General features: G+C 37.9%; 2 protein-coding genes across 3 annotated transcripts; one reads left to right on the plus strand and one right to left on the minus strand.

Annotated features, from left to right (window-relative positions):
* Positions 1-887: 887 nt before the first annotated feature.
* zdhhc3b (zDHHC palmitoyltransferase 3b) lies at positions 888-21,103 on the minus strand. Of its 2 annotated transcripts, none has more exons than XM_033637646.2 (7): positions 20,753-21,103; positions 9,391-9,725; positions 8,293-8,417; positions 7,273-7,369; positions 6,557-6,638; positions 6,191-6,321; positions 888-4,451 (listed from the first exon to the last, which is right to left on the minus strand). In XM_033637646.2, the coding sequence occupies exons 2-7, from the start codon at positions 9,691-9,693 to the stop codon at positions 4,293-4,295; spliced, it is 897 nt and encodes a 298-aa protein (XP_033493537.1). In that variant the 5' UTR covers positions 9,694-9,725; positions 20,753-21,103; the 3' UTR covers positions 888-4,292. The 2 variants fall into 2 exon arrangements, with proteins under 2 accessions (XP_033493537.1, XP_033493536.1); XM_033637645.2 differs by having other exon boundaries at positions 9,391-9,722; positions 20,753-21,102.
* Positions 21,104-23,050: 1,947 nt separating this feature from the next.
* exosc7 (exosome component 7) lies at positions 23,051-25,966 on the plus strand. Its single transcript, XM_033637625.2, has 8 exons — positions 23,051-23,203; positions 23,365-23,466; positions 23,970-24,064; positions 24,592-24,757; positions 25,141-25,211; positions 25,319-25,442; positions 25,533-25,688; positions 25,789-25,966. The coding sequence occupies exons 1-8, from the start codon at positions 23,147-23,149 to the stop codon at positions 25,891-25,893; spliced, it is 876 nt and encodes a 291-aa protein (XP_033493516.1). The 5' UTR covers positions 23,051-23,146; the 3' UTR covers positions 25,894-25,966.
* Positions 25,967-26,534: the final 568 nt, after the last annotated feature.

Consider the following 26,534-nt stretch of genomic DNA (forward strand, 5'->3'; position numbering starts at 1 on the left):
TTCTCAAAAGTACACCAATTAAAATTAAGGGTTCTCCAATTTTTTACAGAGTAAGACCTTGCCTGCCAAAATAAAAGTAAACAAAAAAAAAATTCAATGTAAATTTAAAACACTTTTCTGTGTTTTACCTCAATAAATCTGTACTTGTAATTAAAAAAAAAACAATGAAGAAATTCAATGTGTTTTATTTGTTTGCTTTTGTTTCTTTTCAAATTTTGGAGATGTTTTCTAATGATTGACCCCAAAAACACAAAGGGTGTTGTACAACAAAAGTTTATGGTATTTTTCCATAATTTAGTGGTAACTGTAACATAACTAGTGGTAAATTTTGCTGTCAGACTGTCGGAATATGTTCATTAGGCTACAAGTTGGGTGGCACTATCAAATGGGCCCCTGAATTTAAAATAGAACATCCAAATTTTCTTACAATGGAAGACATTATCTGTCAAAATAAAAATAAGCTGAGTCAATAAAACAACCATGAAATGTATGTTAATTAAAATATTTTTCTGTATTTTACCTATAGAAATCTGTACTTGGAATTTAAAAGTAAGCAATCATTCAAATTAAGATATTCAAAGGTATTTGTGGGTTTTTTTTTAGGGGTAAACATTTTATTTTTCCACATTTTTTTAGATATTTTCTAATGATGGGCCACAAAAATACAAAGAAAGAGTAAATAAATAATATAAAATTTACTGTAAAATCATTTACTGTATATTTCTGTCTTTTGGAAACTTACACCAGAGTATGTTCATTACAAGTGTTTTGTGCAGTATCATATATATGTCCTTGAATTTAAAATGAAGGATCCAAAATTTAGATCTTATCTTTAAGTATAAAGAAAACAGACAAAGTCAATAAAGTATCTACAAAAAAACATAAAGTTGTGTGACATACATATTGTTTATTTCATTCCCCTTTAAAAAGAAATACCACAGTCAAAAAGAAAGAGAAAAACATCATGTGGTCCACAGTAAGTACTACAAATGGTATTCATACCTGACCACAAAGAACATATCGAACAAGTCAAGAAAAAAAGAAAGCTGGTGTACTTTATGTGTAAACTGGAGAGCAACTGTTGCATCTCCACATGATGATAGTGTTTTCCCATTTTTCTAAAAACTCCAGTGATTTTTTAACAGCCTAAGAAAATGTCGCTCTCGATGATGCTCGACTGTTTAATGGTTCCTTCTTCAACTCTCTTTATTAGGCATTCAATTTGGCAACATGTATGTTCAAATATGTCCGTTCATCACCCTCAGAAAGCATTTTTATAAATATAGTAAGGCTTTCGAACACATTTGAGCAAAGGCATTTTTAGTGTTAAATGCTTTGAAGTGGCCTAAATCCTATCTGCAACATATTCGCATCACCAAAGGTAAAATCTTCACCCTCCTCACACTGAGTGGCCCAGTACTGTCCAGAGCTGCGACAATTAAAACTTGCATTTCTAACGTGGTCTCTGAGGCCTCTGTGAATGTTTTCCACTGCCCTTAATTTCAATTATTTTATCCTGTAAGGCTTTTCCCTCCTCTGGTCGGGCGTACAACAACAGTCTATCACAAACTGGATTACCCACAAGCAAACTCCAGCAACTGAGAGCGAGTGAATATCACTTAGGGTCAGTGCATTCATAGAGCAATGTGTATTGCTTTGATTCCCTGACTTTCTATCTGAGCTGGTGACTGTGATTAAAACGGTTATAAAGCAAAGAGAACAACTAACAGACTGATAATCTACAAGACATGCTGCCTCTTGGATGAGAAACAAGACTTTGTTTACCTGCCAAGTATCATGTTTTTAAGTTATAATCCTTAAGACTTCCATGAGTTCAACCCCCACTTTTTGATTGGCTTTTTTTTTTTTTTTTTTTTTTTTAAGCAAGCAGCCATTCGATGTAAATAATGTCAGTTATTACCACTCTATAGTATGGTTTTCTAAGATGGTGGCGGAGTCCGCCATTATTGTGCAAAGTCAAATTGCCTTCACACACCTGTGGGACTCACAGCGCTACTGTTTTTAATTTTATCTCACTGAAATTAGCCCCATTAAGTGTGTTTCCATCCACATTTTAATACTTGAGCATAAAAAAGTTTTTGCGCTCGGCTGAGGTGGAAAAGTCAAAAAAAGTGCATACAAAAAACAGCAACTTAGCAATAAATCATGATATATATGAAGCATGTGCAACACTCTCTTACATCTTAACGACTGACCACTGACTTCCAAAATGACAAATATGACCTTCCTCCCGGTCGCAGTTTTAAATACATCCTTAATGTAATGAAATGATCGCCACATTTGGGCAACAAAACTAGGTAGTTAGGTTTACAAAAACATGGTTTGACATTCAGTAGTTTTGTTACAAACGTAATGTGACGTCACATATGTTACTAGTGTAGCATGCCACACAAACTGGCATACTGGGCTACATTGTTATTAAAAGAACTAAACATTGACTTCAGGCCATGTACACCAGTCTCCTGGGTGAAAGTCCTGTGCTTGTTTGACCCATCCACCATGTCTTCCATTTTTATACATATTACACGGACTCTGCCACTTTTGATATTTCGTCATGTCACTTCCTCTTGCTCCCATGATAATGATGTGGAAACTACCATTCCTCAAATTTCAATACATGAAACTAACATAAAAGCAACATTTCCATTCGTTTTAACTGTTCCTCCTTGTTACATCATGCCATTGCACACTCTTCTTCTGTAATAATTTAACTGGCACCTGACTGGAGAATTAGTACCACAAACTGTTTCTTGATGTGGCCAGCTTCTAAGAACTAAATCAGAGCACGGTTGCATATGGACCAAATGGAAACCTCTGTGGCTGAAAAATTAAGCTAAGGCGAAGTGTCAAAAACTGCACTTCCTCTAATGGCCACTTGAGGCTGGCACCAGAAGCCAATGAATCCTTATAGACCATCATGTTAAAAGGTTTTGGTCTCCCTTTAAATATCATTAAGGCTTAAAGTTACACATAATTGAGGGCCTGGCCACTTTGAGTGACAGGCTGACTGAGAGGGGTCAGATCCACCCCTCACTCCTCCAAAGCTCCACTATCTCGTCTAAATATGGTCACATTTTGCACCAAAAAACCACGGACAAAATCTAGGTTTCAATCAGGAGTCCACAAAGCAATGGGTGACGTCAATGTGTCAACCATTATTTTTAAGCAGTCAATGTTACGGACATAATTGTGAGTTTGTTTGGCTGCACTGTTAACAAATCACACTTCCTGTCACCACTGGTAACCGTGGGTGCTGCCAAATTAACCAAGACTGAAATCTTAAGGATTATAACTTTAACTGAGGCTGCTCTCTGTCCTACAGCCTTTAAATAACCTTCACAGTGACCCTGCTCCAGTCTGAGCAGGAACTTGGCGAACAGCCAGTCTGAACGACAAACAAAACAAATACTTATACTGCTTTTATCAGTGACTGGTTTCAACTTTCTTCGGGTGCCAGATAGGTGGGGTTTAATGCAGATTAAAGGAGTGTAAATCTAAAGAAAATTTTATTTAATTTACCCTGAAAATACATTTGTTTGATGACCTAAACTAATCCACCTATCTGGCATCAAAGAACAACAAAATACACTAATTTAAAATAGTATTTAACCAATGCGATCCTGTCTCACCCTGACTGTCATAGTAAGGCAAAATAAAAGAAATGTCTTTAAAAATAGCAGATGCCACCGTTCGCTAACGCACTGTTCTAAGGCAAATCATCCACCACACTCAGCATTAAGACTATTGCAATGACAGGAATACAGCAAATGAAGAAGTGACAGGATCACAACAATGTTTACAGGAAGACAAAACCGGGAGTCCATCTTAGCACCCGGACTGCAGAAACATTCTGGACTTCAGTTTCAAGTTCACATTATTTAGTCTTGGAAGCAGGAAATGATCAGACATACTGCAGAAAGAACTCAGTCTCTTGGTGTCATTTCAGCAACTCCTATTAAGTGCTTCTTGTCACGCTGTTGCTGCCCAGTTTGATTTCTTTCTTGTTTTCTGTGCAGCTACGCCTCATTAATCTCAGTCAGCACCCAGAGGGGAACAATAAAAATAAAAAGAGGGTGAAGGGTTTTTAAAAAATAAACATTTTGACAACGTAGCTTACAAGGAAACACCCTGAAATATTGATAAATGTTATATCCAGAAACGAAAGGAGAAGTAGAAGTGGCTATGTGGACTTTCATGCTCATTCAGGTCCGGCCAATAGGAGGGGAGAACAGGAAGTTCACAGCAGCAGAGCTCCGCTATGCTTCCAGCATTCACACAATGTACTGGTACAAGTCTGCCTTGCCGTGGTCGGGCGATGAAAAGGGGCTCAGCCAGGCTATAGAGAATGGATGACCAAACACCACCTTCATGTTCATCCACTTTGACTTTTTGGCCCATCGTCTCTCCTCCTTCTTAAGCTGTTCAATGCCCTGCAGGGATATAAGTACAAACATGAGTGTCTCCTGTACTGGCTTGTGCTAAGAGCTGATACATATAGCTGTGCATTTAAATCTTTAATGCGCCGGCAGAAAATAACCAGTGGAAGGGATTAAAAATGAAGCATGTTTTGTATGCTTTCATTTTTCTCTCGGAGGTCTTAAACAGGGAGGTTGGGGTGACTCACTCTCAGCCTTTCCTGATGTCTAAAAACAGCACACACACACACACACACACACACACACACAGATGAGGATACACTAACAGAAGAAAGAACTACACAGGCCCCATTATACTGAAATTGACTGAAATAGCTGATCTTTGAAAGTGAATATTATAACATTGTGAGTCATCATCGTGGGCGGTTTGAGCAGATGCGTTATGAGGAAATATAGTCTCAACCCACCTGGGGGCTTTAGAGTAAGTGAATTACCTGCTTCTGTGTACACCTGCGCTCTGATTTACTGAACAACAGACAGAATGAAGTCATGACTTACTTTAGGAAGTCAGAACTGCTGTACAGACGATACAAGAGATGATTTAAGACCTACGTGTGTCTTTCAAACAGAAATATAACAATCTCAGATGACATTTTTACAGGTACTTGCGGCTCCATTATTACACAGAATAAAGGTGCATTCATTCCGCTCCCATGTGTGATTGTAAACAGCATCCTGGCATCGCAGAACCAAAAGAGGTATGACGGGCCTGATGTTTAACACAACAGCACTGTACTCTAGTGTGACATAAAGCAGACGCTTTATAAACATTACAATGGCATAACATGGCAATAACAATCATCTACCTTCTCTGTAATATGGCGTCTGATCACATCCTCTGGTCGGAGAGTAAGTAGCTCCCAAATGTCATTGTTTTTCCAATTTACATACATTTTTGGCCACTGTTCTTCTTCTTTGAGTTAGCTGCTAACTGCTATCAACTGCTTTTAAATCTTTCACGGTTTGGCACACGCATAACACATTTTACCTTTCTTTTTTACCTTCTGCAGAGGTTTAAAGGTGAGACTACTCTGTGCCCCCATTCTGCAACTGTACCTTTATATAAAGAACGTGAGGTGGCATAATGGCGCGATATACCCGCCTTGAACAGGCAGTGTAAAAGGGGCTGAGGACACAATGCACAAACCCCCCATTTTTAAATATCCCATGATTGCGAAAGGGACTCTGAACACTCCAGCTGGTTCTTTTTTGTTCTGAAAATGTTAGCATTTAACGAGGTGCAGACATTCCTCTGCATCGCACACAAGCAGGAAATACATCTAGAGCTGGATGGAGCAGTGTTGTGGCTATTACTATCCAGTAACAACCCGGTTCTAAGGATAATATACCGAAAGTGTTTGGTGGAAATGTGCCTGTTGTAGCCTCAAAATCATGCCCTTCTACTTCAATGTAAGACCCAATTTTTAACTGTAAATTGGTGGGAAAAAAACTGTTTTGAGAATAATTTCAGAACTACTGAATATGCACAATTTGGCTCCTTTAGACCTCCTTAAATATAAATAGGAAACAGATTTGGATGAACAGTTTTAGAGGAAACAAATTAAATAATAATAACAAGTATGTCTTAGGCATACTGAGTGTGTTCTGAGTGCCTGGATAACTTGCCTGACTTGCTGTCTAAACCCAACCATCAACCCACAGGCACTGATGTAGCTAGAATTCATACCACAGACGAGTGACATGGTTGTGAGTTTGCAGCTGTTCTCACTCACCGTCTCATCGGTGCAGATGGAGTGGACCTGGGTCCCAAACATGACTGCAGTGAAGATCAGGAAGAGGAGACCCTCGAAGCAGAGGAGGATGAGGAGGATGACAGTCGCTGGTGGAGAGAAGTTGCTGCACTCTGGAGAAGGAGAGAGATTTCGCATGTTAAAATGTTGCTGAGGATTTATCATTGTCATTATATAATACAGGACTGCACAATGAAACATAGTTGTAGCCTCCTCAATGCTACACACATATGAAATGTATACACAGATATTAAAATGTTTAAATTAGAACAGAATATAAATGATGAAACGGGCAATAACAACAGAACAAACTATAGAGGTAGCACTCTTCACTGACACATTACTTACTTGACCAGTCTTCTTCAAAGCAGAAAACAAAATGGAAGGCCACCAAGATTAGCGCATGGAAGGATATTAGTGCAATATACATCTGGTGGGAAAAAAAGAGAAAAACAAAGCACTGCTTTAGTTAAGATAATAATAAAACAAACTTATCTCAAATTTAATAATTAATCTAATTATCTAAATTAGGGTTGCACATGTGTTGAGATACATACAGTAAATATATATAGTGTAATAGACAAGTACAGATGTGAGGTGTGTGGACAACCCTGTAGTTGATGTGAGAATGAGCCTGTTGCTGTGAATACTGACATCGTTTTTTCTGCTACTGGGGACAGTAACTGCAAAGAAACTACACTGACACTCTTTAGTAACTGGGGATAGCTACTGATAGCTACTGGGGAAACTAAAGTGCTATCCTCTTCCTGTTTTGGTTGCACAATAGAAGACGCACTTCCTCTGTGCCGTGAACCGAGCCTGTATCTTCCCGGGAGATCATACCCGGTGGCAGACTGAATTGCAGAGTGAAAGTGAGGCATGTTCTGTGTTCTCTTGTACTGGTTTATTTCAAAAACTGTGTAAACAATCACAAGCTTCAACAAACATGTAATATATATATATATATATATATATATATATATATATATATATATATATATAAAAAATGATGACATCACCATTTCTGCCTGGTATTATATGGGGTACCGTGTTTCAAGACTCACCGTGAAGAGCACAAAGTATTTCTGGTTGTTCTCTCCGACACAGTTGTTCACCCAGGGGCAGTGGTGGTCCATCTTTTTGATGCAGCGTTTACACACACTGTGGACACACAAATAAATCAGAAAGGTGATGAAATGAAATCAATATATAACAGGGAAACGGTGACCTTCTGAAGCAAAAGACCAATCTGAATAGAGAGTATTTTTTATCTATTAACAGAGGAAATAAACACAAAAAACAACACACACAACCCGTCTGTCCACCTTTAGCAGCATGTTGACACTGACTGATGGGAGAGACTGGAACAGACTGCTCTCAGCCATGGTGACTGGACTGTGTCTGTGTGTGTGTGTGTGTGTGTGTGTGTGAGAGGGGGGTTATTTATCTGGCAGAACTGCAGCTGGTTGACAACTCAAGTAAGGTCTAACATCTCACAATCTATCATCTGACAAAGCGGAAAGTCACACTCTGTCTATCCGTGCGCTTTGTTTACACACTTTCTGAGCGGGCTCTATATTTAAAAAGCTGCCGTCTTATGCGTAATATATTATTCTTTCAGGTCATTAGAGACAAGTGTATCATCGCAGTGTATTATCTGAACCACCCACAAGAATGACTCATAAAAAATATCATCTATTTCATTCAAACTGACACCCAGTTTTCCCTCTGAGACAGAATGACTCACTGGCTTTACAATTCAATTATGCTGCCGTGTTTTTGTGCTTTTCATGCCTTGAGATCCCCAGGAAACCACTGAGCAACCGCACAGGGAACTCCTTAACATCAAGGTGCAAAGTCTGCAGGGAAAAGCTACAGAGTGACTCTAAATAAAACACACACAGGGGGAGGCAGGAGAACCACTGGTGCAGGAACAAACACAGAAGAGGAGGGGAGAGTCCCCAGTGAAGACTTTAAGGTGCAGACTTCAGCAGAACACTCCAGTCACCCAGACCCACATCCTAAAAGATGCAGAGTTTGTATTCCTCCCTACAGTCTCCACATTCACACAGGGAGTGCTGTACCTGCAGTGGTGAGCTCTGTCAGGCTTGATGCTGCAGCACTTGGGACATTTGTACACCACCTGTCCTGGTTTGAGCTGCAGGCTTTCGATGAATTCTTTGGTAGCGTTCCCTTTAGGCACGGCCCCCTGAGAGAGTGGGAGAGAGAGAGAGAGAGAGAGAGAGAGAGAGAGAGAGAGAGAGAGAGAGAGAGAAGTTGTTTCAGATGCTGCAGATGTTTTGCAGTGTGTCTTTGCCATTAATTTAGCTGCAGGAGCTCCTTAAGCATGTACATTTGTCCTCACACCAAAAAAAAACACTTTAAGAAAAATGTATGTTTTGGTGTTATCACTCAACTTGTTTAAAACTTAAAAACTACAACAAAACATAAAAATCAAGCCATCACAATCAGGACACGATTAAGCCATTAGGTGGCCCCAAGTCAAAAACAAGCTGTGGGCCCCAGCTGATACTGGAATGACCTTAACCCAGAAACCAACCAGTGTTTCTATGCCAGAGTACCACCCTACCCCAGGTTATCTGCATGTCATTTTAGTCTAAGATTATATGATTTAAAACCATTTCTTTTAAAAGGATTTATGATCCATGTGAGGATACAATCAACTAAAATAATAAAAGGTATTAAATTAAATGTAGCAGTTTATTTTAAAAAGTATAATTTTTTTTCATTCTATTGTACATGTAAACTTCAGCAAGTAAATTGGTAATGCTTATCTAATGTAGCATCTTTTACAGAGCAAGGTCACAAAGTTGCTTTTAAAATTAACACCATTAAACTGTTATAGTTTGTCATTTTCTACGCAGAATATGATGCTGCTGAAATAAAAGTCAGAGAGACTGACTAGCATGAGATGTGCATTGTTTTTGGAAATATGTCTCATGATATACAGTCTGTAGAAGTGCATGATTTCCCTTTATTACTATGTTCTAGTGTTAAATAAGTTACTCCGTAATATCGAATCATAACACACTGAACTGGCACGAAGGTATAGTGATGTATTGAACTGGGAGGTTAGCATATTGGCCCAGTCCTAGTAATTAGAGTACAAAGATGTATTGCAGCATTCAGTTTTTTTCTAATCTAATAAGAGTTTGACTGACCGGGTCTGTGCACATCGCCTTAGCATGAGAGGCGAGGGCGAGGAAAGCGAGGCCGTTGAAGATCACCCCGTTGAAGAAGCTGTAGACCACGTTCTTGGCAGGCAGCAGCATGACAAACACCACCACAAACTCGGCGTAGAAGACCAGAAACCAGGTGATGACGCCACACACGATACCGCAGCCATCGCGGATGAACCACATGGTGTCTGAGCCAGTGCGTGGCGGGGGAGGGGCGCAGTGTTCAGGCCTCAGGTAGCCAGCTTGCCTCTCGATGTCCCTGGTGCGGTGCGCCGGGCTCTTCATCCTACAACGCCCGTGGCTCCAACCGCATGCTGCTAGGAGCGACGAGGGACAGATGGACAGGAAGAGGGGGAGCAGAGAGATGGGACGAAAATAAAAGAAAGGAGTTAGAGAATTAGGCGAGGGATTTGGATGAGGGAAGGTAATTGCGTAGGGCTGCAACTGTATTTCACTAACACTTCATCTGCTGATTGATTTTTCGATTAACTGATTGGTCTATAAAATGTCAGAAAACAGTGAAAAATGCACTTCATAGTTTAAAATGTATTATTTTTTTTCTGAGTTACAATCATAAACCCCTAAATTATAGATTTGCTATCATGTAAGACAATGAAGAACTGCTAATCCTCACAGAACAGAAGCTGGAATATATGGAAGCCCATTCCTGCCAGTGTGATTAACAGAAAAAACAAAACGATCCTGTAAGCCATTACAATAACTAACTTCCTCAAAATAATAAGCAAGTATCTCATAATAATAAGTAACAATACTAACTAATTATTTTGAGAAAGTTTCTTATTATTGTGGGATACTAACTCATTATTATAGGATACTTATTTATTATTTTAGGATACTACTTCATTATTTTAAGATACTAACTCATTATTTTAGGATACTAATTCATTATTTTAGGATACTAACTCATTATTTTAGGATACTAAATCATTATTTTAGGATACTAATTCATTATTTTAAGATACTAACTCATTATTTTAGGATATTAATTCATTATTTTAGGATACTAACTCATTATTATAGGATACTAATATATTATTTTAGGATACTACTTCATTATTTTAAGATACTAACTCATTTTAGGATACTAATTCATTATTTTATGATACTAACTCATTATTTTAGGATACTAATTCATTATTTTAGGATACTAAATTGTTTAAAGATACTAACTCATTATTTTAGGATACTAATTTATTATTTTAGGATACTAACTCATTATTTTAGGATACTACTTCATTATTTTAAGATATTAACTCATTATTTTAGGATACTAATTCATTATTTTAGGATACTAACTCATTATTTTAGGATACTAATTCATTGTTTTAGGATACTAACTCATTATTTTAGGATACTAATTCATTATTTTAGGATACTAAATTGTTTTAAGATACTAACTCATTATTTTAGGATACTAATTTATTATTTTAGGATACTAACTCATTATTTTAGGATACCAATTCATTATTTTAGGATACCACTTCATTATTTTAAGATACTAAATCATTATTTTAGGATACTAACTCATTATTTTAGGATGCTAACTCATTATTTTAGGATACTAATTTATTATTTTAGGATACTAACTCATTATTTTAGGATACTAACTCACTATTTTAGGATACTAATTCATTATTTTAAGATACTAACTCATTATTTTAGGATACTAATTCATTATTTTAGGATACTAACTCATTATTATAGGATACTAATATATTATTTTAGGATACTACTTCATTATTTTAAGATACTAACTCATTATTTTAGGATACTACTTCATTATTTTAAGACACTAACTCATTATTTTAGGATACTAATTCATTATTTTAGGATACTAACTCATTATTTTAGGATACTAATTCATTATTTTAGAATACTAACTCATTATTTTAGAATACTAATTCATTATTTTAGGATACTAACTCATTATTTTAGGATACTACTTCATTATTTTAAGATACTAACTCATTATTTTAGGATACTACTTCATTATTTTAGGATACTAACTCATTATTTTAGGATACTAATTCATTATTTTAGGATACTACTTCATTATTTTAAGATACTAACTCATTATTTTAGGATACTACTTCATTATTTTAGGATACTAACTCATTATTTTAGGATACTAATTCATTATTTTAGGATACTACTTCATTATTTTAAGATATTAACTCATTATTTTAGGATACTAATTCATTATTTTAGGATACCTAAATTGTTTTAAGATACTAACTCATTATTTTAGGATACCAATTCATTATTTTAGGATACTAACTCATTATTTTAGGATGCTAACTCATTATTTTAGGATACTAATTTATTATTTTAGGATACTAACTCATTATTTTAGGATACTAACTCACTATTTTAGGATACTAATTCATTATTTTAAGATACTAACTCATTATTTTAGGATACTAATTCATTATTTTAGGATACTAACTCATTATTTTAGGATACTAATATATTATTTTAGGATACTACTTCATTATTTTAAGATACTAACTCATTATTTTAGGATACTAACTCATTATTTTAAGATACTAACTCATTATTTTAGGATACTAATTCATTATTTTAAGATACTAACTCATTATTTTAGGATACTAATTCATTATTTTAGGATACTAACTCATTATTTTAGGATACTACTTCATTATTTTAAGATATTAACTCATTATTTTAGGATACTAACTCACTATTTTAGGATACTACTTCATTATTTTAGGATACTACTTCATTATTTTAAGACACTAACTCACTATTTTAGGATACTACTTCATTATTTTAGGATACTAACTCATTATTGTATGACACTACATTATTTTAAGATACTAACTACTTATTTTAGGATTATTCCAGGACACTAACTCATTAGTTAGGGATACTAACTCTTATTCTTTTTAGGATAAGAGCTTATTATTTTAGGATACCTACTCATATTGGGATACTACCTCATTATTTTGGGATGCTAACTAAATTTTTCGTATACTAACTTGTAATTTTAGGATACCTACTCATTATTTTGAGAATGTTTCTCATTATAATGACTCACACTATCTTTTTTTCATCAAACTGGTAAAAATGAGTTTCAACAATAATGAAGAACATGTTTGATACTTTTCAATTTAAAATGCCTTAAATAATTGATTGGTCAGTTCTTACAATACAATAGTTATAGTTATAAGTAGTACATTATAGAAGTACTACCTATAATGACAGGAACCATCTTGAGAAGAAAATGTATTTGACCTGTACTTTGATCTTTTAGTTTGGCCCATGTCCCATCCATTTACATAGAGGAGGCAGGGTTTATGACCTATACTGCAGCCAGCCACCAGGGAGCAAGCGAGATGTTTTAGCTTCACTTTTGGGGAGCTGTCATATCATCCATCTTTATTTTACAGTCCATGGACCACAACCATCTCGAACTTGGCCTTCATGTGATTTCAAGTACATACCCATAATAGGTTCGTTCGAGATGAGCCAGTCCTGCGCAGATTCGATCGCCGGCGATCGGCGCACAATGCATGCCGGTTAGTTTTGTGTCCGACTTCATCCCGACTTGCTCTGACGTATTACAAAAGTGGACGGCGATAAAGCCGCGAGAGCGAGGCGGCCGCAGTTTTTAGAGCCAGGCGCTGCAGTTGCTCTCCACCGACTGCACCGCCTGGCTCTCACCTGATCTAAAAGCTCATTGGTTCAGATGTCGACTCAACAAGATGAGGTTTTAGATAAACTACTCATTTTTGTTGAATTTTAGAGATTAAGATTGTATTTGTCTGATCTAAAGGTTTATTCTGTGAACAGAAAACATGTTGTGTGACTGATGGTGAAAACAAACTGATATATGGGTCTGATCACTTTTTTAATGAATTGACATCATTCCAGACAGGATGTTAGTGTGTCTGTGACTTCCTGTCTGGACTGAAGGCTGCTGGAAACTGTCGGGAAACTGTCCGACTTCACCGCAGCTTTTTGTCACCGCCCCCCCGCTGTGGCCGCCTGCTCTCATCTACTTTTCAGGCGAGGCGCAGTTCATCTCGAACAAGCCTAATGTTTTGTGACTGCATCTTGCACAGCTGTGATGTTAACGCGTTGACAAAATCTGTCCACAGACAGACAGAGAGACACCTAAACACCTGGCAGAGTTCTCAAAACTACTTCCTGCTACGAGAGGTGTCTCCTGGACCACATATTGCCATGATGACACAGACAGACTCATGAAAACAATATCAGCCCTGCTGTCACAGCGGGTATTAAGTCCACAGAGTGACTCAGCAAATGAGCTTTAGGACAACACTCAGGAGGAGGTATTAACTGAAGGAGGAGCAAAAAGTGACTGGTCTAATCCCAACAGGCCAAACAATCCACCCAGAGTCATCTCACAGGGAAAAGAAAAGACTGTTGTTGGATTTGGAGACTGTAATTCACCATTTGGCCCTAGAAGTGAATCAAAATGAAACAATGCTTCAACAAAACCTCCACAGCTGTCCTGAGCTGCACTGGGCCTGAGTGTGTCCGAGGCTTATGAATAAGCAATTGAGCAGGTCTGAGTGTGTGTGTAGACAAAGATAATGTGACTTCAAAGGGGATAAAATGTCAGAAAACCAAGAATAGACCTGACTATTATATTCAGATAACAAAGACTGGAATAAAAAAGAAAATTCCTAGAGGATGGCTGGACCTCAGTAAAACCTGGGCTTCTATTGAGTGAAATCAAACTGCTTGGTCATTCCTCTATCCATTAGGCTTAACTGAGCGATATCCTAATCTTTACTTTTATGTCCGTATTAATTAGGGCTTGCCCAATGATCCTTGCAATTAAACATGCTTTTTCCTCAGGACAGGAATTTAATCAGAATGAAAACGATATGGCGTTCCTACGACACGTTTGGGATTAAAATTAATCAACGCCATCTCTGGATTATACTAAAACTTCATATGGTCCATTACAGCACAAATTCAGACCACTAACCAGACCCCTATATTTCTATGTATGCTTCCAATTCCCCAGCCAGCACCACACCCACCTGGCCTCTAACTCACCATACATTTAAAGGTCAACCTGTTGAAGACATCAACCCTTCAGTGTTACATCACCAAACACTTTTATTTCATTACTTCATCTCAGCCTGTGAGTCTTTTGTAAGTGGGAAATAGACTACTGTGCTTTTTTGTCTTCATGTGTTGGACTTTGTTTAATTCAAACTGAATACAAAACAGTGTATTTGTTCTGGACTGCCTTCTACAATGAAATAATAATCTCTTGAAATGCTGTATTTTCTCAGAGTTTACTTTGATCCTTTTTAGCCGTGCCAAATGCTGGATAGACCAATAAACTGGCGCAGGAAATTGAAAGGAAGTGGCAAGTGTCAGACACCAATTAGGCCAGTGTCCTCAGCACAGTCAATGACCCTCGCTTCAGGCAATTAAATTGGCTATCCAACGAGGAAAAGGTGAGGCAGATGTGGACGATTATTCGCAGCTGGCAACTCAACTAAACTAATCCGCTTGCTGAGTTATTAACCCTCTGGAGTCCACGGACGCACCAGTGCATCCACATCACATGACCGATTTAAGATAACGTAGCAGCAAGACGCAGCCTCGCTGAATCGCCGTTTCAACTTGTGTCAAAAGTGCAAACTTCAAACTATATACCAGGTTTAAATTGTGTTGATAGGCCAAGTAAAACCAGACTTATGATAAATACTTTACGCCATGCTTCTTCCTGAATATTGTCGTCATGTTTGGGGCATGTTTGGTGCTGGAAGAAACGGTAAAAACGGGCTATTTCAAGGAAAGAGCTTGCAAGCAGAAAGTGCTTGCAAGCAAAAAAAAAGGTCCAATGTGTTAATATAGTATGTCAAAAAACAAAACAAAACTGTAAAGTCACACAGGTGAGGTTGTGCTGAAAAAAATGCCCCCAAACAAAAGGTACAATCAAAAGTCAAAGGGTAATAAGTTAAAGAAACATTGCATGAAATAGTTCACCTTGTCACTTCTCCTCCCTCTCTCTATCACTCGCTTTCTCACACTCACACAGCAGCACTAAGTCCTACTAAAGTAGGGATGGGTTCGGATGGTCCGAGTACGTACTGTCGACGCTTCAAATTTTCACTAGTAATTATCACTAAAGCTTCGAAGCCCCATAAATTGTATTCGGGACAGCCCTAACTGTGAGTTTTTCAAAGTGTGGTAATAAAACACTATATTGAAGATAATTCAGATTTAAAAATAATACTAATGGTCGGGAATTTTACCACAAACTATAGTAAAGCTGGTAACCTTCTCATCCCTATCTGTGATTCTGAGTAAATGAATGAATTGCCATGAAATTTGGTACCAAATATTTGCAAAACTGTACTTTGTTCTAATAAGCAAATATTACAAACACACTAAACATCGGCATGTTAGCATTGTCATTGTGCGCACGTTAGCATGCTGATGTTAGCATTGAGCTCAAAGCCCCAGTGTGCCCATAGTAGCAAGACTCTGTTAGTGGAGGTGGTCTTTGTTTCAGGCAATTTTCAAAGCCTGACCCGGAGCCTTTTGTTCTACAGTGGGAAAACAAATACGTGGATAACAAAGATGATACAGTAACACAGTGGGCACAAGATGTCTTTGAATTAATGCATGATGAATACAGGGTGTAGTTTAAAACCATTCTGGCAAACATTTCCACTGTTCAGTTTTTAACAACATGAATTTATCCGTCTATGTGACGGCAAACATTCCAGCAGTCCAACTCTGGAAACAATAAGGGAGACGGGAGCATTGTCTTGATAAAAAAAAAATGTACTTCCTGGTTTTAATGCCTATTTTGAAAAATCCAGTATGACCGACTTCAACCCTGCGGCGTGGCCTCTTGACCCTTTTCAGCACCCCTGTCATCACGCAGTAGGACTCAGGCGCAGTGGGAGGTCATGTTGGAGGTCTGGTGTATCTGCCTGTATTACTTTCACTAGAAGTCTGGGATTACAGCACCATCTGTCTCAGCTTCAGCGGTGGTAAACAGTAACAGTGAGAGTATTTGCACACATTTACACTTTTCACACTTCAGTACAATTTGAGATGCTTCCAGTGTGTCATTAAATAGATCGGGTCTCAATGAGGAGGTATACGTCATGTTGGTGATTTGTCTTTTGTTAGACGCTTCCCTGTTTTTCCTCATAGCCTGTTTAAACCTATATATGAATCTATATCTTCCATCTATTATGTATATATTTTTCTGTGTAATCTCATCTCATGTTATTATCTATTTTCATTATTTTCAATTTGACTCATCAGTCATGTTATTATCTGGGTCATGTGATTGCCTCCCATTGGCTGCTGCTGCTTTTAAAAGGTCAGGCCACTATTGTTGTTTGTCTTTAAAGCCCTGACGAAGACCTACAGTGGTTGAAACATGTTGGCTCTTTTGATGATTCAGCCACTGCAATAAAGGCTTTTTAATATTTCCTTCCTCTTTGATATGTTTTTGGTGAGCCTTCTTCTTCTATGTTTGATTAAAAAGAGCAAACAGTTATCTCTTCTTCCTGTCATTGAATAGAGTTGACATTACTGTTATTTGTCTATAAAGCTCTGAATGTTCAAGGGTCTGCAAAACACTCGCTGACTCTCTTTTGCAGTATGAACCCTCTCAGGTCATCTATTAGCATCATGCTAACTGTTCTCAGAGCTCAAACTAAACCTGGAGAAGCAGCATTTAGCTACCTAGCTCCAACACTGACCCCCTTAAATCCAGGTTTATGCTCCCCACTGTATTTGACTGCACTGAAACTGAACATCTTTACTTATCTAATATTCATTTTGTGTGAATGCTTTCTAATGTTTGAGTGGTATTTAAATGTTTTAGGCTTCATTCCTTTTAAATGTTTTAATGTAAAGCACTTTTGTGTATGATACATGACTACAAATGAACTTGCCATGTTTTATATTTATGGCAGCAAAAGTATAGTTTGTGAAAACTATGTAGATTAAGATCTTACTTTGAAAAAAGATGTGATGCTTTATTAACATAAAACTGACAGTATACTGTAGGTAGAGATGGGCAATATGGAGAATATAGCTGCTGTCTGACGGCTATGCAGCACCCACTAATAGCGGGCGGCTGCATGGCAGTTGTACGGCCTTGTACATGAATAAAACACTCATTGGTTTAACAGACTAATATTTCCGGTGCCGACTAGCGATGGGGCGGACGTTTAATCGTTTAGACAGATAACCGCACACACTAGTTATAAATGTCTCATTCTTTGCTAACAAAAACCAGACGACTCTTATTTCCAGGTGATTATACACTCAACATATCCCCCTAAATTCTACACACTGGACCTTTAAAACCAGGAAAGACAACATTTACAATATTACAATATCCAAAATCTAAAATATCTAGTCTCATATCAGAGATATAATATTGATTTATTGCCGAGCTCTGACTGTAGATGAAATCAGCTCCACCTTTACAAACTACAACATTTACATGTTGCTTAAATGTTAATTTGTAAGTAAAAATAAGAAGAGAAAACAACATCTTAAAAGGGAGAGTCAATTAATTTCTTGCATCCAATTAAGGACATTTGTGTGAATGATACAATACCTACGAATAAAAATTAACATCCTCAGACCTACTTGCCTTTTTATCTTAACTACAAGTCACTGTATGGTTAAATATTTTCATTTAAAGATCTTGTAAAAAAAAAATCCTTGTTAAACAGGTTCTAACTGCTGCTGATTCATGTGACTGTTTATCAGGACCTGTATCTGATTCAGCTGGTGGGAGCAGCCCATTTCAAGAAAAACTCGTTCCAGTGAGGGGGACGCACGACACCTGATAATGGCTTGCAATGGAATTGTTAATGTGGACTGCCTTAACGTTTCACTCCATTAGAAATAAAAGAAGCTGAGATGGCCCCGAAAACTGTGTTTATTGAAAGTGGAGATGACTGGACAAGATGGGACTTCTTACTAATGAAAGACCTGGAGTGAAACTAACTGCAAAACCAGACTTCATTAACATCAACTAAGTAAATGGTTTCTTTTTTTGTAGAATGGATAATGAGACTTCTTTCAGTGAATAGAACTTTTTTTTTTTACAATGAAAACAACTGAATGACTTGAATGTGACAGAAACACTTTAGAGAACAACCCCTTTTCTCTTATATCGACCCAAACAAACATGTTTCTGTATTGAGAAGCCACCACAATGCATCTGCAGTACTGTAAGACTAGATACAGTATGCCAAAAAGGCCAGATTCATACTGTAACAGTGACTCCCTGACTCAAAATGTATGCAGGGCACAGTCAGATATTCAATAAATGATTTATGGGTATGTTTCATACTCCACTGCTCGAATGCATTTCAAAGTAACTGACAGCACTGACTGATGGTGGCAACTAATGTGTGCAGGCAGGATGAGAAGCACAAAGAGAGAAGAGATGTAGAGATGAGAGGCAGCGAGATTTGACCCCCTGCTGAGTTAATTAACACTCTAATGTGATTTCACTTTACTGATAAACTCCTCCGGCAACTTATAAAACAAAGATTGAAGGACTCGAGACTTTTAATTTCACTCAGATTAGTTTTAGAAACACATTTTGAGAGCTTGATTTTAGTGTTCAGAAATCTGTGAAACTGGAGATTTAACTAAAACTTAATACAAATATACACAACAGCAAGGGCGTATATGATACAGGGGGCTTGGGTGTTCTCCACCAGATAATTTTGAGCATCAAACACCTAATTTCCTGCATTCTGGTTAACTTTTGTGCACCAATTTGAGCCTTTTCTGCATCAATTTATGGTGTTAATGCCTTTTATTTTGTCAAAATAAATGTCCTCTGCTACTTCCATGTTTTAATTGGGGAGAACAGATTCACATGTTCTAAATATTGAGGGTGAAGTTCCCTGCATCCCCCCAAAATCTTCACCTGTGCACAACAGTTTCTCCTCACAGCTTTCAGGATTTACTACTGTGTCTGAATACTATGGAGGCCACATTTTTTCAGCAGCTATCAAAATAAAAAATGTGCAAATATATGATGAGATACAGTGTCTGCAGTTGTAAATTTAACTGAAACTCCCAACTGGGTCACAGAATCAGATGGGTCACAAAATTTACCGCAACTACAGGAAGTAAACTAGTAACCTGTGTGAACCTTCAACTTGACATCCACTCCTCTGAGTTTGGATTATTTGGTGGCGAATAACAGACATACACAAAATGTTTTGTGACAACTTAATGGAGCTGAAACACTTAATTTACAATTAACAATAAATCTGAAAATTAATCTGCAACTATTTCAATAATTGATTCCTGTTTAAAGTCATTTTTTCCAGACAAAAATCCCAAATGTGATCCGATACAGTCTTAAGTTGCAGTTTCACTTGAGCTGACGATCAGTTATTTTTGTTTGAAGCATAGGGAGCACTTATGAATATTGTATAGTTAGTCGTCATGGGAGAGTGTGTAAAGCTGCCAATATGTAAACATAAGAAGCTGCAATAAGAATATTTTAATATTTTAATACTTTTCCATGAAAAATGACTCAAACCGATTAGTCGACTGCACAAAAATAGTCACCAATTACTTTAATAGTCGATAAGTCATCGATTAGTCGACTAATCGTTGCAGCCCTACTTGAAACGAATAAACAGTTATAAAAACTGTTGCCAGTTAGTTTTCTATCAATCAACCAAGTCATGATTTGACACTCAGCAGCACAGATGGCAACTCTCGATCAGTGGAGACGTGTTTCTGGCCCAAACTTCATTCACTTCTAACTCAAATATGGTCTCACGTAACCTCTGATAACAACGATCTGGGTCTTTACCTTACTAGATGTTTGACATTGTAATAATTCTACTCTTAATAAAAGTATAATGGTAGAAAACAGAGGGAAGTAAATCTGGCCACTTGGTATACACTCTGTTAAAGCTTGTTTGATTGTTATTAATCATTAGTGGAGGATAAATAAAACCCAAACTAATACATGTTGGTAAATGTTAAAGGTAACAGTTAAAATCTATGAAGTGACCATGGCCAGCTAAATTGACCTCTGACCTCCCTGAAGATGAGCTGAGCGTAAAGGGAAATTATCCTCTCACAACCAGTGAAGCCTATACAGTTATTATGACACTACAGGGCTATGATTTACTAAGTTCTAGAAAGTGATAAAGCAATTAAACTGACCGGGAGGAAGTGAGTGTGACAGCTGGAGCATATCTGGACATCCATTAGTTGATAGCTGATAACAACCACACAGTGTAAAGTATTTCAAGAGTAAAGCGTCCACTGGTATTTAAAAACAACATACCTCACACTCTCCTGGTTTGTCGACACGAGTTTCTTCGAGTCCTCACGTAGTTTGGAGCCTTATGTGAAGTTAAAATCACCTAAACCGAGTGTCTCCTCCGCCGCTCCGTCTGTTAGCGCAATCCCAGCTAACCTCACTGATATGCGGCCAGATGTAGCTCCGCGGCTCCGCTGCCGTTTTCACCGCCGCCTCGGTTTCAACGAGGTGTTAATTCACCTTGTTCCTATGGTAATTACAGCAGGGGACCGAGCCTTTACACAGGCCGTGGCCAAACGTTCCGGTGTTTCCTCTTCTGTTGGACCAGAAAGCTGTGCGGCCAGCAGGGCAGCACCAGCACTACAAAGCAGAGCCAACCAGGAAGTCCGATACTCTGTGACGTGGGCGTCCTGCCCTGAGCACGGTCTACCAGGTAGCAGCCGTTAGAGCAGTTATAGCATATTGCTCAACATCATTTAGGAAAACAAGTTTTTAATTGCTAAATTGCATTTTTTTTGTGCCAAAAATCGTTATAAATTTATTATAAAAATATCTCCTCTTTTTTTTTTTTTAAGAAACCAAATACCACCTCCCCCTAAAAAATATGAGCATATGAGCAACACTTCATTTCTGTATTCTGGTGAATTTTTATGCACCGGTTTGTGCCTTTTCTGCATCAGTTTGTGGGGGTGTGTTTATTTATATAACAGAAAATGTACAATTCAGGCACCTGGTGACAATTCAGCATGTAATGGAAAATAACGTAGTATGGTTCTCGGCCATCTTTATCACTTTCAAATATTTATTCCCCTGTCAATCAGCTTTTCCTAATTAATGTTAGCCTATTCCTGCTAATTCAGCACATGTTAGGATTTAATCTTCATACCTCTTTTGTGCCTTTTGCTCAGGTAACTTCTTTAAATGTGTATGTGGCACCCATGTCAGTGATGCGGAAATAAAATCATTTCAATTCATTCATAAAACCCTGGATTTTATCTGGCCAAATGTGTTTCAGCAACATTCTTGCTCATGTTCAATATTTTTTGCACATTTTGAAGAAAAAGTCATGATTAAATGAAAGGAAAGTCATGATGCTTTAAAATCTACCTTCCCTACAGTCTGCTCAGTTATACACTGTCTGCATTTTGGGATTGATTTGTCTCTTTGGGATGCAGAAACATGCTACTGGGGATTTTTTTGTAAATATTCTCAGTTAAATTGACATGTGACTATCTTAGCTCCAGTTCATTTCATGTTTTATTGCATTTAAGTCACAGAGCCAAGTCTCAATTTTTCTGCCGCCCTTTGAAAGACATAAAATGTCTTTCAGCAACACTTACCATCATGGCTAGATTAAGCTGTTAGAAGGCCCCTGGGACAAACAAAAAACTGCTGCTGGGCCCCTTGTTTCTTCTGCTATCTCTGTAATTTATACTATTTTAAGAATACAGCAGTTTTATTTGTGGAAATATAGATCAAATAAACATAAAACTGACATAACAGGCTGTTTATACACCAGATTCTGGACACAGCTGTGGCCCCAGGGCACCTCTCCTCAAGAGGGCCTCTAAGGAAAAAAACAAGCAGGACCCACCTTAAAGCCTTTATCATGCTGGTTGATATTGTGCTCTAGTGGTGCATATAACTAAATAGATTTTCTGTCTAATTAGCACCAAAACAGTTGACACACCCATTGCAGCCTGTCGCTATAGGGGCCCCAGGGTCCAAGGACAGTTACCTGCTTTGCCTGTAGCAACCCAGCCTCACAGATCATGTAATTACCATGAATTAATTCCCAAACTGTGTTGGCATGGGAGGGGGACTCAGGGATCTTTGGCAATTAGTTATCTATGTTGCTTTTTTTATTCTCTCTGACCCAAGTGTCCATTCATCATGACAACTTTCCCTGAAGGGCCCAGCCTCAACTGCCTAAACAGTCAAACGCAGGGTTAAATAACATAAATATCAACTCTAGAGTCAGTTACAGCTTATCTGAGCTGATTACAGTGGAAATATAATAACTTTTATATCTGATCCAGGGTCGGCGATAGAGAGGGGGAGCCTGGTGCATCATGAACATCAAACAGATTGAACTGACCCAACCTTTTTAAACCTTTAAAGAGTCTACATGCAGATCAAAACAATATAGGCTTTTTTTTACAGACAGAAATTCAGATTTTTATGCCAGAAAGAAAGAGTTGTGTTTTACTAAATCAAGTGAGATGTTACGTATCAAGTTGTTTACTGTATGAGTCTACAATCTGTGTTTGAGACTGGCTGCACCGGTTGGGCGGGGTCTTCCCTCTTCCGAAGGATCTCAAACTGCCGGGACATCCGGGTGAGCAAAGCGGGTTCTCTGCGTCGTTTGATGGCGTAGAAGAAGAGCGACAAACACATGCTAGCTGTGCCTTTTACACTATGGCAACAGTACAAGTTAGCGAAGCTGAAAAGGTGTACATTTTACACGGTATACGGGTACGTTTTTTTAATAACTACATGTTAACCTTAAACCTCTGTTAGTTAAGAATATTTCGTAAATGCCCTGACGGTAATATGCGCTTTATAACGGCAGGAAGCTAGTTAGCATTAGCATGAGCTAACTGTAGTGTTGTTGATATGTTGATTGTTTAAATCAGGATGACTTACGGGTGGACGGAAGAGGCTGTGAGGACTACAGACACATGGAAATAGAGACTGATGTTGTGTCCAACACAGACGGCTCGGCCAAAGTCACTCTGGTAATGTATGATATGTACAGCAGAAGTCCTACATGTTTGCTCATTTGGTGTTTTTACTGTGAAACTTGTCATCTGTGCACCCAGAGTCAGTCATCAACACTTCAAATGCAAATACTCCTACTTGCTAGTTGTGTGTTTGAGCCTGTCTGTCTACTATCTTTTTATTGTATGCAATTCATCAAGAAGGATAAGTGATTAATATATACATACTGCTTTATAGCTGTGAATTCCCCCTGAGGATCAAGTCTTAGTGAAATAATAACATCATAATGTATATGTTTATCACATTTTGTGGCATTATTTTGAATTTGGAAAGTAACTAGCAGTCAAAGTTATCAAATAAATGAAGAAGTGTGATATTTGCATCTCAGTTCTAGAGGAGTAAATGTATAAAGTGACAGAAAATGGAAATATTCTAGTAAAGTATAGGTACCTCAAAATTACTTGGTAACCTTCAAACACTGTTGATGACCTTTTTATTGTCGGCTTTGTCTCTCTTTCAGGGGCACACAGCGGTTCTAGTTGGAATTAAGGCTGACATTGGAAAACCAAGGCCTATGGTGCCAAATGAAGGCTACCTGGAGTTCTTTGTTGACTGGTAGGTGTGTGCATGCTTTGGCTTTTTATAAACTGAGGCTTGTTTTTTATAGATTTCGCCACTGAACCAAACAGTTATGAAGACATTATACAGAGCAACTTTCAGGATATGCAATATGAAAAATATTATATTGGTGTATATACTTTTATACCATAGTATCACTATATATCATGATATACTGAATTTTCTGTAAAGTCAATCAAAATTTGTTTAAAAATGAAGGGCTGCATCCTAAATCCCTCCCTATTGGTAATATATTCGGATGCATACCCAGCCACTAGGAGGTGGTGTTGTATCATCTGTTCCCTGAGAGATAAATCTCCAACACATCCTAGTAATAATAGACTTACCAGAGAGAATATGATCATATTACCATAAATACGCAATAAATTTGAGTGGAGAAAGGTTGTGAGGTCAGCCAGTGTCACTGCTCTCCCTACTTTCCCTAAGTAAAAATAAATCTCAGGCTGATAGATATTCTGTTACCTCATTTTTTGATTGTCTTGTTTTCTCTGTCTCATCACTAGTTCAGCCAATGCAACCCCAGAGTTTGAGGGCAGAGGAGGCGAGGAGCTTGGGACAGAGCTGAGTAACACTCTCTACAAAGTCTTCAACAACAAACACAGTGTGGACCTGAGGAGTCTCTGTATCAGTGCAGGAGAACACTGCTGGGTTCTCTATGTGGATGTGCTGGTGAGTGCTAGTGTACAGTAATGTCTTCACCTTCCAACATTCATGCAGTGATTTTTGCAGGTGTGCCTTTGTTTTAAAGCTTACCCCTGCCTTTATGATTTTTGCTCAAATTGACATAAGTTTAGACAAATATGAAGAGTTCACCCATTTTTTCTTTTCTTTTTTTTGCAGTTTATTTTGTTGCTGTTCTTTAACTTCTGTTCCTACTTGTATGATGAAATATTGTAACTCACCTTTGCATATAAAACACTGTTAAACTATGGTTTAGTGGAGGAAAAAAATCAAAGCGGCACCTTTTACATCAGAACATCTTGTTTGGTCTGTGTATATTTGATGCCATGCTCTTCACTAAGGTAAAATCTCACACTGACATGTCTGCACAGCTCCTGCAGTGTGATGGAAACCTGTACGATGCCATCTCAATAGCTATCAAGGCAGCTCTCTTCAACACAAAGTAAGTCAAGTGTTATAGTAGTGTTTATGATCTCTTACAGCTGTTATATTGATCATTCTTACGCAGTAAAATAAAAGCTTACAGTCTTCTCATTATCTTACTGACAGAATTCCCAGAGTGCACATATCAACGGACGAGGAAGGAGGGAAGGAAATTGAGCTGTCAGATGACCCGTATGATTGCGTGAGACTCAATGTAGAAAATGTTCCTTGTATAGTGACGTTATGCAAGGTAAGCTCACCTGCCTATTCTCAGAAGTGAAGATCTCTAAAGCCCTTCATCACACAATGCGTGACTTTGACATTGGCTGTTTTTCTGCAGGTGGGTCACAGGCACGTGGTGGACGCAACTCTGCAGGAGAAGGCCTGCTCCGTGGCGAGCCTGATCATCTCGGTGACACACAAGGGCACCATCACCTGCATGAGGAAGGTGGGCGGAGGCAGCCTGGATCCAGAGAGCATCTTTGAAATGACAGAGGTGAGTCCAGCCCTCATCCTCGGCCATCTGGCCTCCTCCAGGTTGTGAATATGAATACGTCTGAACAAATAAAGGCACTAAAGTGTTATGTTGTCTCCAGGCAGGTAAACGGGTCGGGAAGGCCCTTCATGCTCCACTCATCAAGCTGCTGCAGCAGGAGGAGAGTTTGGGAAAGACGCAACAGAAAGTTGGCTTCCTTGGTTAACATCAACTACTGTATCTACAGTATATATGTACATGTATACAAATTTTTCTAATAAAACATTTAATTTGTACAGCCCTCTTGTCTTTGTACTTAAAGTAACAGTGTGTAAGATTTAGGGGGATTTAGTGGCATGTGAAACTTCTCCAGATTAGTATTCCTTCATTGTCCAGGAGGCTTTTTTTTTACCAGGAGCATAATTATCACCAAAACAGACATGGAATAAAGCAGTTTCATTTTAAGAAAAATAAATAAATAAATAAAAAATGAGTTTATCTGATGCTTTCATGGCCCTGTCAAGAGTCACTGTTTAGTTTGTCTGTTCTGTGAAACTGTAGAAACAGCGGTGCAAGATGGCCATCTCAAAAACACAAGGATACTTATTTATAAATGATTATAAACTAAAGAAAACATACTTGTTATATTCCATTTCTGCCAATACATCCTCCATAAATCCTACACACTGGAGCATTAAATTTAGACACACGGTCATATGGTGTCAGTGTTTTAACAATGCCAAAAAAAATATGATCTGGCTGCAAATATTTTATCTAATTTCATTTATCCATTTTTTAGTTTCCTCTTGTGAACATAACTCAAGCTTTTCTGTGTAAGTCCACATTTCTGATTTTATATATCTTTTG

The sequence above is a fragment of the Epinephelus lanceolatus genome, chromosome 16 (genome assembly GCF_041903045.1).
Source record: "Epinephelus lanceolatus isolate andai-2023 chromosome 16, ASM4190304v1, whole genome shotgun sequence".
In the NCBI taxonomy this organism is placed as follows: Eukaryota; Metazoa; Chordata; class Actinopteri; order Perciformes; family Serranidae; genus Epinephelus; species Epinephelus lanceolatus.